The sequence below is a fragment of the Ixodes scapularis genome, unplaced genomic scaffold (assembly GCF_016920785.2).
Source record: "Ixodes scapularis isolate PalLabHiFi unplaced genomic scaffold, ASM1692078v2 ptg000080l_1__unscaffolded, whole genome shotgun sequence".
Lineage (NCBI taxonomy): Eukaryota > Metazoa > Arthropoda > Arachnida > Ixodida > Ixodidae > Ixodes > Ixodes scapularis.
In genome coordinates, this window is record NW_024609909.1 from 193,062 (window position 1) to 211,933 (window position 18,872).

An 18,872-nucleotide genomic window follows, 5' to 3' on the forward strand; every position below is an offset into this window, starting at 1 on the left:
TGACGACGCGCATTTCGCACGTGAAAGGAGGACGAGGAGGAGGAGAAGAAGAAGGTATGGATAAGGAGGAGGAGCATACCCTCCCCTCAGTACCCTCCCTTCCTCCTCCTCAAAAGCTGCTTTCTAAATCTGTGTTAGAGGAAGGGGGCGATGGAAGGATTTGTGTACTTTCAGTAAATAGTGCTTGGAAGTATTCCGTGACATTCATTACCTATGAGGCCCAAGTTTGACCTGGGTAACCATCCCCAAGATTTACTTGTACTGCTACAAAAATCTGCTCAAATCTGCTTTTGTGGCTCCTGAGCCACTCCATAGCGGAACTTTTGCTGCTCTAAAGTGGCATCATTGTTGCTCCCACACCTTCTCAACGAAAAGATGAAGCTGGCTTCCATTCCTGGAAATGGCATCATCCATTTCCCCCCGAGTTGGGGTGCTGGAAGCTTCGAGATTTTCATGCGCTCGTTAAGACCTCAATTCTGGAAGGCGGCGGCTAACCTTGCGCCCTTTCATTTGCAGGCCTACATTCACAGCAGCAGCGGAGTCCAGCTGATCGTCGAGACCTACATCGTGATTGCCCTCAGTATCCTTTTTCCTGCATCTTGCATTGTCTATTCACGGGGTGCACCAACCTTTTGGCCGCTTTAAAAGAAGCCAGAAAAACCGTTGCCCTCAGCTGTAGTCGCTAACAGGAGAAGAAGAGCTCCAGTTGTCCCGCCTCCGGTACAAGCTTCCTACCTTGGACAATGCTTCCATGTCTCGTAAGCCACGAGCTTGCACGCTCGGTTAAATTGTGAAGAAAGGCAACGTACGCAGGCTGGGAATCCATGAGAGATGCTCCGTCACTCTCATTCTGTCAGTGGCTGCCGCTAGGCTCCGTTTCACTTTAGTCGCGAGCGTAGCAGAGGCTGTGAAAGTGAGCTCAGGGCTTTCAACATCCCTCACCAAGCATGTGCGCTCGTATCATGCGAGATCGGGGCAATGTGCTTGCACTTGTGACGTCGGCTTCGCCTGGAACTATAGCTGAAACTTTCGTCAGAGGTATCTCGCAAAAAATGTGGGTTTACCCTGTGAAACTTTTCCCTGCAAAAATGTGCAGGCTTGAACCTTTCCCTGCATGACTGACACGGTAATTTCAATCGAAGCAAGTTCATGATTGACTTTGTCGACTATTCGCTGCAGTCAGGATACACATACATTTTTTTTAGCCTGGGTTATGTACGAAGAAATTAATTTGGATACAGAAGCCTCCGAACTCCAAGAAAAATTTTTTTTGTGTGTGAAAACATAAATTTTATTTTTGTGGATACCATGCTTTAAATTCCTGGAATTTGTATAAAACCTATGCAGTTAAGAAAAACATGTTAAAAGAACGGTGTCTTACCACACAATATTGAAAGATGCCATTTTGAGTCCGAATAGGAGCTAAAAAAAATACTTTATAAGATTTTTTTTTTTTTTTACCGTGGAGCTGTTAAGGCCTAGTTTCCCCAGGATTGTGTCCCTCGCAAAGAAATGAAGACTCCAAACTCTGGACACCTACCGCCATCTATGAGCGACGGCGGCAAGCCACGTATCTGGTTGTCGCCGTCGCTCACAGATGGCGGCAGCTTTTCCACTCTGGCTTACCGACTTCTGGCCGGCCATTACTTTTCATTGTACAGCTCCGCTGGTCTTCCTTCTTTACCAGAGTGGAAAGGCTGAAAGTTTTTTTTAGTCAACTTGCATTTATGTGTTCGCTACAATACTTTTACTTTGTTCTCTTAAGACTAATAATTGAATTGCTTGTATTATATTTTCTTTATATATTGTTTATTATATTATATTATATTGTTGAGTTCGAACTAAATGTGAAAATCCCCAGTTTATGCACAAACGGTCATATAGAGACCCATAAGGAAAAGTTGTATTTTTGGCCCACAATGTGTGGAGAAACAAAAGCGATAGCTGCACGGTCGCGCAATGCGGGTGAGGTGGTGATGCCACGTACCTTACCTGGGTAAGCGCGATGGAAGTTTCTAAAACGATCTAACATTACGCGCAGCAACTGGATACTGCCAAAGTGGGATTTCGCATAATGCGAGGGACGTTTGAGAAAACGTTTTCAAGCAGACAACATGGAAGACTCCTTTCGTAGCACCGTAACTGGCGGGATGGCCGACAAGAAAACCCACTTCCCTGGCCTCGCGCCAAAAGTGGAGAGGGGTTTTTGCGTAGCGGCGACGACTGGGAGACAAGGTCGAAACCTTTGCAAAGTAATTAGACATCAGGAAGATACATAGAAAGGGGGGACGGACAACGAAGACTTCCAACTAGCAACAACATTTATTGACCCGAGGTTTGCATATATAGGTGAAGGAGGGGAGGGTGAAAGACGCTACACTGGAAAGTGGAAAAGCGATGGGAGAGAGTGTAGAGCCAGGGAAATGAGGGACGATCCCGTGGGGTAGACATCTAATCGCTCGGAGCCGCTAAAACGAGGGACGTCAGCTCTGGCCCCAGGAAGTTTATCTCCCTCCTGGATAAGCCTATGGACGGGGATCCGAAGTTGTTGTGACTGTAGTGCATGGCGAAGGCCTCCATGATCTCTCGTCCGTATCTTGAGGCGTGACCTCCAATCCTGGTGGTCGAGGGAAGGTCGGCCGAACAGGGTTCGCTGCACTCAGAGGTGTGTTTGGCAATCGGGTGGTAACAAATCTCCGAAGTGTCGGAGGCGGCTTTCTTGATCTCGTTTGCATGTTCCCTCACCCGATCGTTTAGGCATCGGCCCGTCTGTCCGATGTATTTAGCACCGCAGGACATGGGAATCGAATACACGCACTCTTTGCAGCAGGTTACATATTTGGACTGGTGCTTTTTCTGGCACGGGGGCGCTGGACCGGGGTTGTTGACCTTTCTACAAATAGAAGCTAATTTGAACTTGCAGGAAAATACAACGTTGGTGTTGAAGCCGAGCGCAATAGATTTCAGGCGATGTGAGGTGTTGTGTATGTAGGGGATGCACGCGAAGCGTGACTTAGGAGGGAGGGGTTTGGACTTCTGCTCCGCGACAAGTCTTTTGATTGTTGTTTCAACCAGGTCTCTCGGGTATCCTGCCTTTATGAGGCGACTAATCTGCTTGGATAGGCTGGGGGCGGAAAGGTGCTGACAGGATTTAACCTTTGCCGAAGCAACTAGATTTCGAACGATCCCATTTTTTACATTCCTTGAGTGTGAGCTGTTGAAAGGAAGAACGGGCTTAGAGGACCTCTGCTGGTGAGCCCAGCAGATACCTTTGCTAGTTGGGACCAACCTGAGATCCAGGAACTGTAAGCCCTCAGGGGACGGGGCCTCTTTGGTGAACGTAAGCCCATGTGAGTTCTTCTGGAACACGGTCTCTATGGCTGCAGAGTCGGAGATGGTGGAGTGTAGGATGAGATAATCGTCAACATAACGAAAAACCTTCGCATCGGGAAAATCTCGTTGAAGGTCCGCCTGAACTTTGGCGTCAACATAAAACAGGTAAATTTCGCTGAGGACGGGAGCCAAGCAAGACCCGATACAAACGCCGGCCCTTTGTATGTACACTTTACCCTCATATTCAACAAGCGTTGATTGGAGATACAGTTGTGTCAATTCGAGAAATGAGGACAGCGAGACGCCACATGAATTTTGAAAGTCTATGACACCTGTCTCGTGGATGGCGTCAGAAATGAAGCCCAGGAGGGTCTTCACGTTTAGGCTATAGTAGAGATCTACAACATCCAGCGAGAACACTCTTACAGCTTCAGTGCCGGCGTGTAACTCGTCCAGCACGGGAAGGAGATTTCCGAATTTCTTAGTCTGAAAGGTTGGGGGAGCTCTAACGTGCCGAGATGTTCCTGCAGAAACTTCGCCAAAGGCCTCTGCCAACACCCCGTCTCGGATACAATGCTGCGGAACGGCACGCCTGGTTTGTGGGTTTTAGCAGAAAAGAAAATAGAGAGGTATTGCTTCGCTGGGGCAAGAACGGCACTTTTTAAAGAAGGGAGGTTAGATGAATCGCACATTGCCTTCACCCTGGACCTGAGGGATCCGGATGGCCGCAATTTGAGGCCGCTAAAGTTCTTCTTTAGGGCCTCGTCGGATTTCTCTTGCATTTGTTGTTTGTTCAGGATGACGAACTGACCAGGACAGCCAAAAACGCCTCTACGCCAGTCATCAAAGAACTTCAGGCCGGTGAGCTGAGTTTACTTCAAGCTGACAAAACGGGTCAGTTCCTCATCCTGAACAAACAACAAATGCAAGAGAAATCCGACGAGGCCCTAAAGAAGAACTTTAGCGGCCTCAAAACGCGGCCATCCGGATGCCTCAGGTCCAGGGTGAAGGCAATGTGCGATTCATCTAACCTCCCTTCTTTAAAAAGTGCCGTTCTTGCCCCAGCGAAGCAATACCTCTCTATTTTCTTTTCCGCTAAAACCCACAAACCAGGCGTGCCGTTCCGCAGCATTGTATCCGAGACGGGGTGTTGGCAGAGGCCTTTGGCGAAGTTTCTGCAGGAACATCTCGGCACGTTAGAGCTCCCCCAACCTTTCAGACTAAGAAATTCGGAAGATCTCCTTCCAGTGCTGGACGAGTTACACGCCGGCACTGAAGCTGTAAGAGCGTTCTCGCTCAATGTTGTAGATCTCTACTATAGCCTAAACGTGAAGACCCTCCTGGGCTTCATTTCTGACGCCATCCACGAGACAGGTGTCATAGACTTTCAAAATTCATGTGGCGTCTCGCTGTCCTCATTTCTTGAATTGACACAACTGTATCTCCAATCAATGCTTGTTGAATATGAGGGTAAACTATACATACAAAGGGCCGGCGTTTGTATTGGGTCTTGCTTGGCTCCCGTCCTCAGCGAAATTTACCTGTTTTATGTTGACGCCAAAGTTCAGGCGGACCTTCAACGAGATTTTCCCGATGCGAAGGTTTTTCGTTATGTTGAAGATTATCTCATCCTACACTCCACCATCTCCGACTCTGCAGCCATAGAGACCGTGTTCCAGAAGAACTCACATGGGCTTACGTTCACCAAAGAGGCCCCCTCCCCTGAGGGCTTACAGTTCCTGGATCTCAGGTTGGTCCCAACTAGCAAAGGTATCTGCTGGGCTCACCAGCAGAGGTCCTCTAAGCCCGTTCTTCCTTTCAACAGCTCACACTCAAGGAATGTAAAAAATGGGATCGTTCGAAATCTAGTTGCTTCGGCAAAGGTTAAATCCTGTCAGCACCTTTCCGTCCCCAGCCTATCCGCCCCCAGCAGATTAGTCGCCTCATAAAGGCAGGATACCCGAGAGACCTGATTGAAACAACAATCAAAAGACTTGTCGCGGGGCAGAAGTCCAAACCCCTCCCTCCTAAGTCACGCTTCGCGTGCATCCCCTACATACACAACACCTCACATCGCCTGAAATCTATTGCGCTCGGCTTCAACACCAACGTTGTATTTTCCTGCAAGTTCAAATTAGCTTCTATTTGTAGAAAGGTCAACAACCCCGGTCCAGCGCCCCCGTGCCAGAAAAAGCACCAGACCAATTATGTAACCTGCTACAAAGAGTGCGTGTATTCGATTCCCGTGTCCTGCGGTGCTAAATACATCGGACAGACGGGCCGATGCCTAAACGATCAAGTGAGGGAACATGCAAACGAGATCAAGAAAGCCGCTTCCGACACTTCGGAGATTTGTTACCACCCGATTGCCAAACACACCTCTGAGTGCAGCGAACCCTGTTCGGCCGACCTTCCCTCGACCACCAGGATTGGAGGTCACGCCTCAAGATACGGACGAGAGATCATGGAGGCCTTCGCCATGCACCACAGTCACAGCAACTTCGGATCCCCGTCCATAGGCTTATCCAGGAGGGAGATAAACTTCCTGGGGCCAGAGCTGACGTCCCTCGTTTCAGCGGCTCCGAGCGATTAGATGTCTACCCCACGGGATCGTCCCTCATTTCCCTGGCTCTACACTCTCTCCCATCGCTTTTCCACTTTCCAGTGTAGCGTCTTTCACCCTCCCCTCCTTCACCTATATGTATATGCAAACTTCGGGTCAATAAATGTTGTTGCTAGTTGGAAGTCTTCGTTGTCCGTCCCCCCTTTCTATGTATCTTCCTCATGTCTAATTACCGTTACCAACACGCTCGTTTTGTACCTTTGCAAAGTGTTCCCCGTAAAGCTATCACTCTAAAAGCAATGTTGGGTTATTGCTCCGAATATGGCCGTGCCTGCGTAAGCTGGAGATTTTGTTGTTTAGTAAAATGCAACGAAACCAGGCTTTCAAAATTTAATACAAGCAATTCAATTATTAATCTTAAGAGAACAAAGACAGAAGTATTTGATCTGACACTCAAATGCAGGTTGACAAAGAAAGCAAATAAATCTCATAAAGTCTCTTCTTTAATGTAACATAGGGCACATTAGGTAATTAGGCACCCACCTAAATTTATGTGGTAAGCAACTGTTTTTTAAGAATGTTTTTCTTAATTTAAAAGGGTTTATGCAAATTCTAGAAATTTAAAGCATGACATCAGCAAAAATAAAATAATTTCAGAGGTTTTTTTTATCCAAGTTAATTGTTTCATACATATCTCAGAGCTGAAAAAATTGCTGCGTTTTCTTGGGCATTGAGTAACCCTGTGGTCGTTGTGCCACGGGGGCGTGCCATATTCCTTGACAGACTTCACTCCAGACGTTGCTGTCGTCTTCGGCATGATTCTCATGAACGACGCCGCAGAGTCGAAGGGTGACCCGAAGAAGCGCAAAAGTGAGTATTTCGGGGTCTTGAGGGCTCCTAAACTTTTAACTCTTGAGGAATGCCCATCTCTCTCAACTACTAACCGACAAACTCGTCCTGGTCACAGTATCGGTGCAGTAAGGGGGGATGCTGGTCTTTAATTGTCTGTTGTTTAGTTTTCAATCATCGTGTTGAAATTTAGTAGACTGATGCATTTCTGAGTGGTGATTTCAAATATGCATCTAGTTTTCACATAGCTTTACTAGATCCTGACTTATCAATAGTTTTTGTAATTTTAATTCGGTCCTCTTTTCGGGTCATTATCGTAAATATTCAGAATTTATCAGAAATGTTTATAGGATTGCATTCCTCAAGACATGCTTTGTGCGGTGATACCGTTTTTTTTGCTTTATATGTCGTACCATAATTTTAATTAATTAGTCTCAAAAAGACATAACCTCCCGTTTTGTGCCACTTGATTGCAAATCTTTTTTACCATTGTAATATCGTTAAATCAGGCTTAAAATAGCACCACTGCACAAAACATGTCTTGAAGAATGCATTCTACGAAAACTTGCGATATATTCTGAAGAATTTCATGCAAGCGAATCCGTAAGGAGGACCTAATGAAATTACAAATTTATTGATAACTCGGGATCTAGTAAAGCTATTCGAAAACTAATTGCCTATTTAGAGTCACCTCTGAGAAATGCATTAGTATACTGAATTGCAACACAATAAATGAAAAACAAAAAGTTGAAGACCAGCATCCCCTCTAAAGCAGTGCAGAAGCCTGTAGACTTCATACACAATGACGCCCACGCCAGGGAGAGTTTATTGCATGCTTATGCATGCGTAGACGGCTCGGGTCCTCTAAATTAATGCTTAATTTGGAAGAGCACTTCAACTAGGAGCAGGGTTTTTTGAGGGAACGTAAAACGTCAAGGAGCCTATAGGGTATTTCGGGGAACCCGGGTGCCTGGAAACCCAGTTTGAGAACAGTCGGTCATTTCAACAGCTTGAACTTCCCGAATCTTGTCAGAACGTCCGAATGTTGCGATCGAGTGACCCACCTGAGCTTCTTTTATTCTGTTCCTCCGAATTTTAAGACCTAGACAGAATGTGTACCCCGTAGAAAGGGGCCAAGCAGAAGCTGCGGAAGGCGTGCACCGAGACGGTGGCGCCACGGTGCGGCTGCTAGCAGAAGGATTTTGTATAGACCACGGCCGCACCGGCATAGATAGCCTGCGCAGCAGCAAACATTTCTAATCTATGTCAGCTTGCCTAAGAACATCGACATACAAACGTTCAAGGCCACAGTTGGCGCTAACTTTTTATGCAAGGCCCGGAAATTGAGAATACAAATTTCCTCCTTGCGACGTCGAAAAGTGCCGCTATCATCTCAATCTCAGGTACGTCTACTCGATCCGCCAGCGAGCTAAGAGCAATCTGTTAATAAGAGGAACAAAAGATACTTCTCCTGCTGATTCTTTTCACTTACTTTCATTGATTGAAACAAGTTTACATTAAAGCGTGCACGATCCTTTTAATTCAACCATTCAAATAAAACTTGCGCGTGCTATGTATTTTTGTACTATTGACGTCTTTAAATGAATGTTTCCCTAGGTGCTCGAAATTCAAGTTTGAATAGGTGCTACAATGCCTTTGAAGCGACGCCCCTTGTTTCAAAAAGAGAGATTTCAAATTCGTAGTGCTCTAGTCACTGGCAGAAATGCGGGGCCCGACGACTACCGAGTATGTTATTATTACACTGAAGCCAACGAGGCTGCTTAGTCAATGAGAATGCCAAAGGTTGAATCTCGTAAGAAGATTAAGCCATGTCCTGCGTTTCCTAAGCTCTCACTGACTAGAGTACTTCGATTTTAGGAATTTGACGTGTTGAACTCATTTTCGCTGCGGCAATGGCACTAACGATCTTCTTGTCTTTCCAGTCATGGCTGTTGTGGGGCTACTCCTGATGTCCGTCTTCTTCAGCTTCCTCCTCTCCATCTTCCGCTCCAAAGCGCACGGCTACCCCTACAGGTAAGCTGAGAAAAGACGCGACCATCCTGAGTGCGGTAAACACAGATTGTCTCGCACGTGCATGCACGTTTGCCACAAAGCAATGCAGTTTGCCCGAAGTTAGTGCATTGCCGCCGTTGCTGCCATTGCTCATCAACACGGCCTCTCTTATCCATTTCCTCCGCTGTCGGGCCACAAATTCTCGTATAACTTCCCCTAACCTGAGCTATCATTTGTGGTAACATCCAAAAATTGTTTATGCATCCCTCTCTGCATGACTATTCGACGGATCTTCGGGTTGGTATCGGCTTAATTTGTGTTGCTTTGGTTCTTAGGGGCTGCTTCCTCTTTTTGCAAGCCTGTCCGAATTCCTTAAAAATTTCTTTTGAGGCTCCACTTTGCTATAGCTTTCTAACTCCGCGCTCCCGATTGGTTCAATTGAAATTTTCTGCTTGCACACTTCATTGCATCCTGCTTGCTTCGTCGCACTCTGCTTTTTATACACTTGCTCTTCCGTTTGAGTGACTTCCTCGTCTCAACTTGCATTCTTTCGTGAGCCTCCGCACCCCCTTGGCAAGTATAGAAGCCGTACGTCTCGTGTTACGAAGCTGCCGTCAGTCTAACACAGTTTATTCATCTTCGCCGACTCACGTTTAGCTCACTGATCCATCTTGATACTGATTTCCACCTTCCGTCCCGTTTTCCCCGTGTCCTGTTTCAGTTTCCTGTTCAAGTGAGCGGTTCAGAAAATGCCTCTTGGATCGCTCGAAAGTCGCCGAAACGACAGCACCTTGGTTCGCTTGTCACGGGAAGATTGCTTTTGGAAGTCCTTGTCCTTTCTCTCTTCCCAACACATCCCTCCCCAAACCTTCCTTTCATGTTTGTTTCACTGTACATAGAAGTTAGGCCTTTTTAGGCCTAACTAGTTGAGCCTTTATTTTTTTCATTTTTGTTGATACTGCTTGAATTGTTTCGGTTCTTTTTTCATTTTTACTTTTTCAATAAAGGAGTCTGGAAGAAAACGATACATGGGAGCTACACTTGTCCGTGCATCCTCTTAGTTTCTGTATAGTAACTCACAGATGTGTAATCACTCACACAATGAGGACGGCAGGGTACCTTCTTTAGAGGTGCATTCTCGAAGCTGGCACTGGAAGTAGAACAATTGAAAGACCTCTCTACCTTTGTCATCCTGTGCATTACTATTGTACATGATTGGCTTTACTTGGCGTTCTTTTGCTGTCGCTGGGCCCATGACGTCTGACCGAGGAGTCGAAGGAATTTTGGTGATGAGATAAATTGGTGAAATTTAGATACTGTGTTTACTAGAAGGCAATGAATAAATTTTTTTGGACTTGGTTTCGACAACAGGCTTGCCATATTAATAATATTTTGGTAACGTAAGTGGGCTTTGTAGTTCTGGGTAATTACTGAGACACAAAGAAATATGCATTAAAAAAATTAAACAATCTCGCGAGTCGTTTAGCATTTATGATTATTTTGAGGAATATGGATACTATAGATTATCTGATTATTCTGCCTTTTTGAGGGTATGTGCGCTCCTAAATGCATAAGAAATCAAAGCTGCTTGCTTATTTACATATTTTATTTGTATCAGTTTTATATGCTGGAGTAGGCGCTAGGTCTTGTTTCATAAAGGCATTGACTATTTCAACATCCACCGTCAAAACATCTCAAACATTATTTTGACATCTATGATATCACTTCCTTAAAAAAATCGAAATAAGTGTCTTTATTGTTCCGACATCCCTCGTTAAATCAGCTATCTTCAGGAAGTAACATTGCGGACATCAATACATGTTATATTATTTTGTGAGAACACAGAAATAGCCACGGCCTTTAATCAACATAACCTAACTAGAATGGGATTTAAGGGAGTTATCCTGTCTTTGGAGGACATCGAGCAAAAGTTTGATGGCCACTGATTTGCCTTAAAATTGGTTCAACATATGTTACTAGAAGATCAGCTAGCAACTCAAGTTACAATTTTCATTGAACGATTTTTTTGCGAAGTAATTGAATTTTTAAATTGAGGCTAAGAGGCTTGTTAGCAAAACTGAAAACAAGCTCTACAACCTCCATATTATTATGTACAGCTTGTCACAGACGGGTTACGAGAAGTTCATTAGTGTGGTATGAATGCTTAAAAATTCGTGCCAGCAAAACAAACTCGCAAAATACGGGGTTTCCTAGACTGCCAGCTCGACTTGCAGGCTGCAGAATGTCACCCCACTGGACAGTGGAGAAACATTTAGTTGGTTTTGGCATAACCTCCATTTGAGGCATTAAATAGCATGCCAAAAAGAGTAAAGCCTGTGTGTTCTGAAAACAAAAGAAAAGCGCAAATAAAACGAGGACAATAAGGGCACAAGGACGACAGGATAGGCGCTTTCAACTGATTTTATTAGAAACCATCGTCACTTATATACGCACTCATCTGCCCGACTTGTATAACAACCAATCCCAATCTTACAGGCAGCCATCCAGAAAGGTCGCTTCTTTTTGAAGCTGGTAAAGACAATGCGCTAACGCATTTGTCTTTTCTTTTTTTATATAAAACGCCCCTACAATCTCTCTACGAATACTTGAAAGCAGAGATGGCAAAATTACTTTCAAAAAGTACTAGATTACCTCCCAAATAGGCTCCACGTTCATCCACCGGGTGCACATTGAAAGATCGTTTAATTAGCTTTAAAATTAGTTTTCTTTTGTCTTTCAACGAAAGACTGGTATTTTTGAGGTTGTGCTGCAACATGCAACACATTAAAGCTAAAAAATGAGCGCTGGAATTTTGTTTCCAGGAATCTGTCAAAGGGAATAGAGTGTTTCGAAGTTCGTGGACGACATCTCTTCCTAAAAAGCATTGGTACAACTTATAATAATTCGCCGCAGTCGCTAAAACAACATCCAGAGAAACGGCTTGTAGAATAAATGTTATCGCTTCTCTACATAGCACCACTCAGGACGAAGCGAGTCGAGGCAGTTTCTCCACTTTAAAAGAGTTATTTTGCTTTTCTTTAATAGTTGACTAGTTTAATATGGTTATTGAAGTCACTATGGTCACTTCATAACGGCAGGGTGTGCCTTTCGAACGCCTGGCGTCCACCACGCGCCCATGCCTTCCGTCGTGCTTTGACTGCACGCGCGCGGTCGAGGTGCACAAACGCCGAAGCGTTGTCAAGGGCAGTAGGCTCGCGCTGGAGGCGGGACAACAAAAAAAAAATCAACGTAAAGTGTATAGAAAGTCAACAGCTTTTCTTTTGACTCGGGCTGAAGATAATCATCAGAAAAGTTTCAACACAAAATGAACAAACTTTCCGTTGACCATGTCAACAGGAAGTCAGAGTCAAAATAAAGTAATCAGAGTCAACAAGAAGTAAGCACGTTTTCAATAAAAAGTCAGACATAATTTTTATAGGGGTGCAAGCATGTGAAGCGTGCGCGTGAATGTAGCTTTGGAAGGTTTGAAATCGCACATGCTCGCACGATCGGGAACACGGCGGCGGCCAGATGCCTTGTTTGCATTCGTCTATTGGCGACGTGAGCGATCGAAAGCGTCGCTGCGGTCGACCTGCCACGATTGACCGAATGCCGACTATGACGTCAGCTAAAGATTTCTCATCGGCGGAAATAAGATTAATGTACCACCTTCACTGATTTTGACGGTGTTGGTTTCAGAGCGCAATGATTTCAAGCAGGGATGGGCCAAATACATGCAAATATGTATCGAAATACAAATACAAAATACTTCGTCAAAAATGTATTTAATTACAAATCTAATTACATTTCCAAAAAAAGCATTTAAGTACAAAATACAAATACAACGAAATGTATTTGGTCTCCTCCAAATACCTTTGCAAATACATTCATCAAAATTTGCGTCAGCGACTTCAGGGCACCTGCAACGGTTTTCTGGGTTTCTCATTTTAATTTTGGATCGCACACTCGGGAGTTAGTGTGCGAGGCTCTAGTAAGGTAATAGAAATATAATCACAAAAAAAAAAAAAATGTAATCAGCTTGGACGTAATAGTTGAAAAAAGTACAGAGCTTCAAGCAGCTTTTTTTGTCGATTACATTTTTGTATATTGTTGTATATTGTATATGTTGGTATTGTTATGCAAATCGGAGGTATTTGTTTTTTAATCATGAATCCCGGCTTTTGGAACATTTTTGCATCTAGACGACCAAGACACGCAGCACAAGCTAGATAATTTTTTATTGTTGCAACACGCACCAGTTACGAACATCTGAACGACCCGCGCATTTAGAATGCTCCAGGCAAAAATATGGATGGAAATCAGGCTGGAAAGCATCACAAGTTGTCACAGGTACTTAATTAGCCAGTCTGCCTGTGAACGTCGATTTCGTCACTATTCTTGACCTGGACTAGCACCGCAATCACAAAGTCACTAAACGCTTGTGCTTGATAGAGAGACACTGCATTCGGTGCAGAACGTAGTTTTCTTCCTGCTCTGGACAGTGACCATAAAGTTGAGCGATGTATTTTCGCCCACAAAATTGTACTTGATTACAATTGTATTTGAAATGCCCACGTTTTAGTATTTAAATACACACGTCAAATACATTACGCAATTTGTAATTAAATACAAATGCAAAATACACAAAGTATTTGAAATACGTATTTCAAATACTGCCCATCCCTGATTTCAAGCTTCCAGCATGCTAATTACAAGCACCATCAAACTTGTTTCGCAATGTGATGAGGACACGAGAGCGAACCATAGGAGGGCGCCACCAAAACATCTCGCCGCCAATAAATGACCCCCAACGAATTCCCAATCGAAGCAAAAGACAAAAAAGCCTGTCGTGTTCGCGTGGGGTGTTCACACGAGAGAGAAATCCCGGGGATTTCCCCCCGGCACGCGCACATCACGAGATGAAAACGCGAGGCTTTTGCACATCGCAAAGCCTGACGTTTTCGTCGTGGAATGCGCGTGCCGGGGAGAAATCCCCGGGATTTCTCCCTCGTGTGAATACCCCTTAGCCATGTCTACACTGTAGCCATGTCCCTATGTCCGTCCGCCGTCGGGTGCACGTGCTCCTGCTCGTGTAGGAAAAAAAAAACCAAAAGAACAAAAACGCATGTTTACGTGGTGAATGATGTTGATTGGGGCGAAGCTCTGGTGGTGCTTGTCTGCGTAGACGGTGAGCCGCAGCATGCCGAGCCTTTCGTTCGTTTTCATCCAAGAAAGATAACGTATGGTATGGAACGTGGTTATACACGCATTTGAGCATTTGACCGCAGCGTGACATGGATGAAAACGAATGAAAGGCTTGGCATGCTGCGGCTCAGCGTCTACGCAGGCAAGCACCACCACAGCTTCGCCCCAATCAACATCAATCACCACGTGGAGATGCGATTTTTTTTTTTTTTTTGCTTGAACAGCTGGCTTTGTTTTAATTTTCAGTATTGAATCATACCTACGTTTGTGGCTATTGAATTAGATTGTGAATCATTCTATGAATAATATTATTTTCGCCATTGAATTATACTCTGATTTTATTTACAATACGTTTCTTTTCATATTGTTGTAGAGCGTACACTTTGAACTTTCGTTTCCGTCCTGTTTGTAAGCTACGCACCGTGTAAGATACACTCTTTAGGTGAGGACACGGCGGGGCTGAACGCGCGGCGCGAGGAATCGGAGAGTGTTCGTTCGACGGGCATCCGAAAGGCTGCATCATTCCCCGGCCACCGTGCCCGCGGCTGACAGTGTCGCCGGCGGCCAAACAGCGAAACTGTGTGAGGGCGAAAAAAAATATCTCGTTGCCATGACGCCCCGGTACACCGTGGTCTTTCTGCACGAGCGACAACCTCGCTGGAGCTCTGCGCGTGTGGAGCATGAGGCGGCACGAGCCGTCTTTGCCGTGCCCACGGGTCGACGAGTCATCTGCCGGCGCCGCTTGGAACCATAGTGAGAGAAAGAGAGAGAGTGAAAAGCGAATTTTATCTGCACTGCGCGAGGACCGCGCTGTCCTCACCTGAAGAGTATTATCTTACACCGTGGCTATGAGACGAATTCGCGTGCGCAAGAGAGGGATAAAAAAATAAATTGAGAAGAAAAAGAAAAATTCCGAACGTCCCACGGGTAATCGAACCCATGACCCAGGATTGTGGGCACGACGCTGCACCGCGGAACCAAACGCTCAAGCAAACAGTTTCATAAAAAGAAAAAAAAAGAAAAAACGTTTATGCATACAGTGCGGTTTAAACTGCTATGGCATTTCGACGACAGCAGCGATTTACGCAACAATTTCTCTTTAATTGTTTGTCTTACGATGCCCATTGGAAACCAAGAAGAGGCCTTTTCGGGTATGCCTTCCCCTTTTTGCTTTAGGCTCCCTCTGCGGAACAATGCAGAAGACGCAAATAAATAAATAAAAAATTACGTACCAGGATCTTAGCTCCGATGACAAATTTCGATGTGCATCTGAGCAAACACATGTCTCTTTACAACGTGTTTATTCTCCGTTTCACCTGAAATTCTGATTCACATAGTTCGACTTAAATTGCGATTTCGCAGTTGTGACACCACTCGTGTGTCGCGAAAAAAGCATGGTTTAAGCTGCGGTGCTCCCCGCCGCACTTGCGACATCGCAAAATAAAATCGCAATATATGTGAATCGGGCTTACCACAGCCGACGACGATCGGACGGGGCCAATGATGCAGCGTTAAAAGTGGATCGTCATGGCGCTCGCTAGGTGGCGCAAACTAACGCCCGTTACAAAGGGTGTTAACATTCATTCATCTATCCTTCGAGCGTTTGCCACCACTTGTCACGCACAGCGAGTCCGCCGTAATCGTGCGCCTTTTTCTGCGCCTGTTTGTTTGAGGCCGTGACTCCTCGGATCGTGTACCGTCTTCTGCGGTCTAAGGACAAATTAGTTTGGTCATTGCATACCAGCACCCTTTTCTACGTTCCAGTGACGAAGAATGACGAATCTCGAGTGGGACTCAGGAGTACCTGTCTGTTTCACAAAGCGACGAGTCACTGCACGCATATCCCTTCTTGTTCGCCGTCATCGTGCACGTGTGTGTGTTTGAGCGTGTAATAAAGACAATTGTTTTCGGGTAAGCTTCCTTCTAGTGGTTTGCTGTCGTACAATTGAACCAAACCTGGTCTAAATACAAAGTCTAGAGCTAAGGTTCTTTGTGCACGGAAATATAACGACGGCCTCTTTACATTCCTTGATGTTTGAGGCAAAGCGCTGGCCTAGAGATTCTTAGGTGGGGGATTCGAATCCCGGCCGAAGTGCCCGCAATTTGACGGAGGCTTATAGTGCAGGAGGTGCCGTGTCAAGGGATGTCCAAACTAGAGCACTATATAGCTCCTACGGAGCAGAGTAGCGCAATCCTTTGACCCCCGTGTTTTGCCGACAACATGGCCGACAGAGCGGCTCGGCGCGAGTCACGTGGTACTCAGGGTTCCAGGAGGCGGCCCGCCCTATGGGAGAATACATGGAGATCGACATAACACGGCTGATTAAAAAACTAAAGGCGAGTTCACATTTTTCAAAACTAGCCTGTCGTGAAGTTAGTAAAGCGCTAAACACTTTATCAAAGTTTTAATAATATCGGATGCGTGTGCAAATTTTGAGAAGGCAATTTCCAAGGCAATGGCGTTTGAAGCAGACGATTTTTGCTCGCAGCGGAGATGGGCTTTTCGGGTTGGCCGGAGCGGGTCACGTGAATGGTGTGACGTCGCCGTGTCGTCTGCTGCATGATGCCGCTCAGGCAATTTTTAAAAAAAAGTTACGTCCTTGTATGGCACAAAACTTATCGCATATTATTCTAAAATGTTTCATTATTATGTCAAAAATGATTTCCATTGCGCACATCCCCACAAAACTAAAGAAACAACGATTTTCTCACGTTCTCCATGCATTTCTGACCACAGTTGGAACCTCCGGGCGTTCGCCGCTAGTCGCCGAGAGACGGCGTTCTAGATTGCGCTACTCTGCTCCGAAGGAGCTATATAGTGCTCTAGTCCAAACAGGACACTTACAAAGATCGAGGTACACCTAAGCACTTCTTATGATTTGTGAATGCGGAAGCATGTACATCAATCTTGCTCTACGCGTATTGCGGCGCTGGCTGGCGCTGACTAGAGTTCCTGCATAGGCTCCCTACGGGAGCCAGAGTTGCGCGTTTGTTTTCCCCGCGCCGCCACGCCGCTATTCGCCGAGATCCATCACGTGAGGAGCAAAGCATCCGTTGGCGTGCAAGAAAGCCTCCTTTACGGTCGCTCCGCCGACGTTTCTCTTGCCCCGGCGTGTGTTTCCCTGCTTTCCGCCTCCTTTTCCTCCTCTCCAGTTTTCCATGCGCGGCGGCGCGCGCGGCGCCGCTATTCGCCAAATTTAGTCACGTGAGGAGCAAAGCATCCAGCTCGTGCGGGAAAGCCGGCGCTACGGCCACGCGCCGAGGCTGAATGCGCAACTCTGCTACCGTAGGTAGCTATACAGGAACTCTAGCGCTGACGGACACGCAGCGCCATAAAGTGGCCGGTCGTTGAAACTGACGCGCAGCGTAAGCTTGAACGACCGGCCACACCATGGCGCTGCGTGTCCGGCGAATGGGAGCCTGGTCGACGCGCGCTAGCCAATGGGATCGCAGCGGTGTAAAAGGTGCTGTTGGCTGTGGACGCTCGCTAGCCAATGGGATCGGAGCGGTGTAAAAGAGCCGTTTGGCGTGGTTTCAAAGCTGATGACATCGGCTCGCTCCATGAGACAGTTGATGCTTTCGCATTCAAACACGTGATGCGTCACCTCTCCGCCATATGAGGTGTAGCAATCCGCTTCCGTCCGTTTTATTTTTTTTCTTTTGCCGGGGGAAAGTTTTTTTTTTTTTTTTGCCAACGTCATTTTTTTATTTTAACGGAGGCCTACAGCATGCTCATCACGTGGGTTCGGACATCACACGCTCTGTTGGTAGTCAGTCAATCGCTCATGGCCTCCGCTTCGCTCCGCTCCTTCAAGTCCCCTTAACGGGAAAAGGTGGTAAAGGAGGGATGGGGAGCGGAAGATGAGAAGGAAAGAATCTTCAAGACAACACAACACAGGTGTCGGGGAAACCACTTCTCTTTTGTTTCTTGTGGGAAAACTACTGGGTGATTCAAGGAGCGGCCACAGGTGGTAGATTTTTTTCTTTTGTAACATTTGCAAAGAGCGAACTTACCTGCGGAAAAAGTAAAGGAAGAAAAAGGCTTAGCTCCTATGGAAATGCGGCGAAGCCACCGGTCTTCAAACCACAGGGCACCCTATTGTTTGAAGACCGGTGGCTTCGCTGCGTCTCCATAGGAGCTAAGCCTTTTTCTTTCTTTACTTGTTCCTCAGGTAAGTTGGCTCTTTGCAAATTTTACAAAAAAAAAAAAAAGCACAATCTGTGGGCAACGTTGCACAAAGTCGTAACGCAATAGGTTAAGGAACCAAATTTTGCGGTCGATTAAAAGAGCCTGGCCGCTCCTTGAATCACCCAGTAGAAAAGAAAAATGACCAAAATATAGGTTGCGGAAATTGTAAGAAAAAAGAAACAACAAGAAATTGAGGAGAGTTCCGGCGGATATCTGAGGGCACCACCGCCCTTCCATCCTCTTTCGGGCATTTTCTGTCATTCTGTCTTCGAGTTTTTGGCGGCCGGTTCGGGCTTCGAAGGCGCAGGATATGGTTTGGCGCATAAAACACTCGGACATGACGTGCGACGCAGACCCCCCCCCCCCCCCCCCCCCTCCCCTTCTCCCCTTCTTCCAGGAAATATCAAAACCGTGAAAGGTCAGGAAGCCCGCGTGGAACCAAAAGGCTTAGCTCTCGAGGATTCAGATCACCCCGCTTTGTATGAAGCGCAAGTTGGTCTGCTTCTTGCACACGGGTCGCGATGTTGTCAGAACGCCAAGCTCTTATTGGCTGAATGAAAAAAAAGATAGTGGGTAGACCTCAAGACGATCTAGGGTACTACTGGGGTACTCTTAGTCTGGGGTACTACTACAAATACAAATTTAAACAAAATACTTGTAATACAAAAGAAAATATTGCGAAGCATTTGTAACGTGTTCAGGCGAATCGAACAGACCTAA

At 45.9% G+C, this 18,872-nt stretch overlaps 1 protein-coding gene across 1 annotated transcript; it reads left to right on the top strand.

Annotated features, from left to right (window-relative positions):
- Positions 1–375: 375 nt before the first annotated feature.
- On the top strand, positions 376–9,792 carry LOC120849531 (tumor suppressor candidate 3). Its single transcript, XM_040221771.3, has 4 exons — positions 376–580; positions 6,692–6,766; positions 8,689–8,779; positions 9,480–9,792. The coding sequence occupies exons 1-4, from the start codon at positions 376–378 to the stop codon at positions 9,493–9,495; spliced, it is 387 nt and encodes a 128-aa protein (XP_040077705.1). The 3' UTR covers positions 9,496–9,792.
- Positions 9,793–18,872: the final 9,080 nt, after the last annotated feature.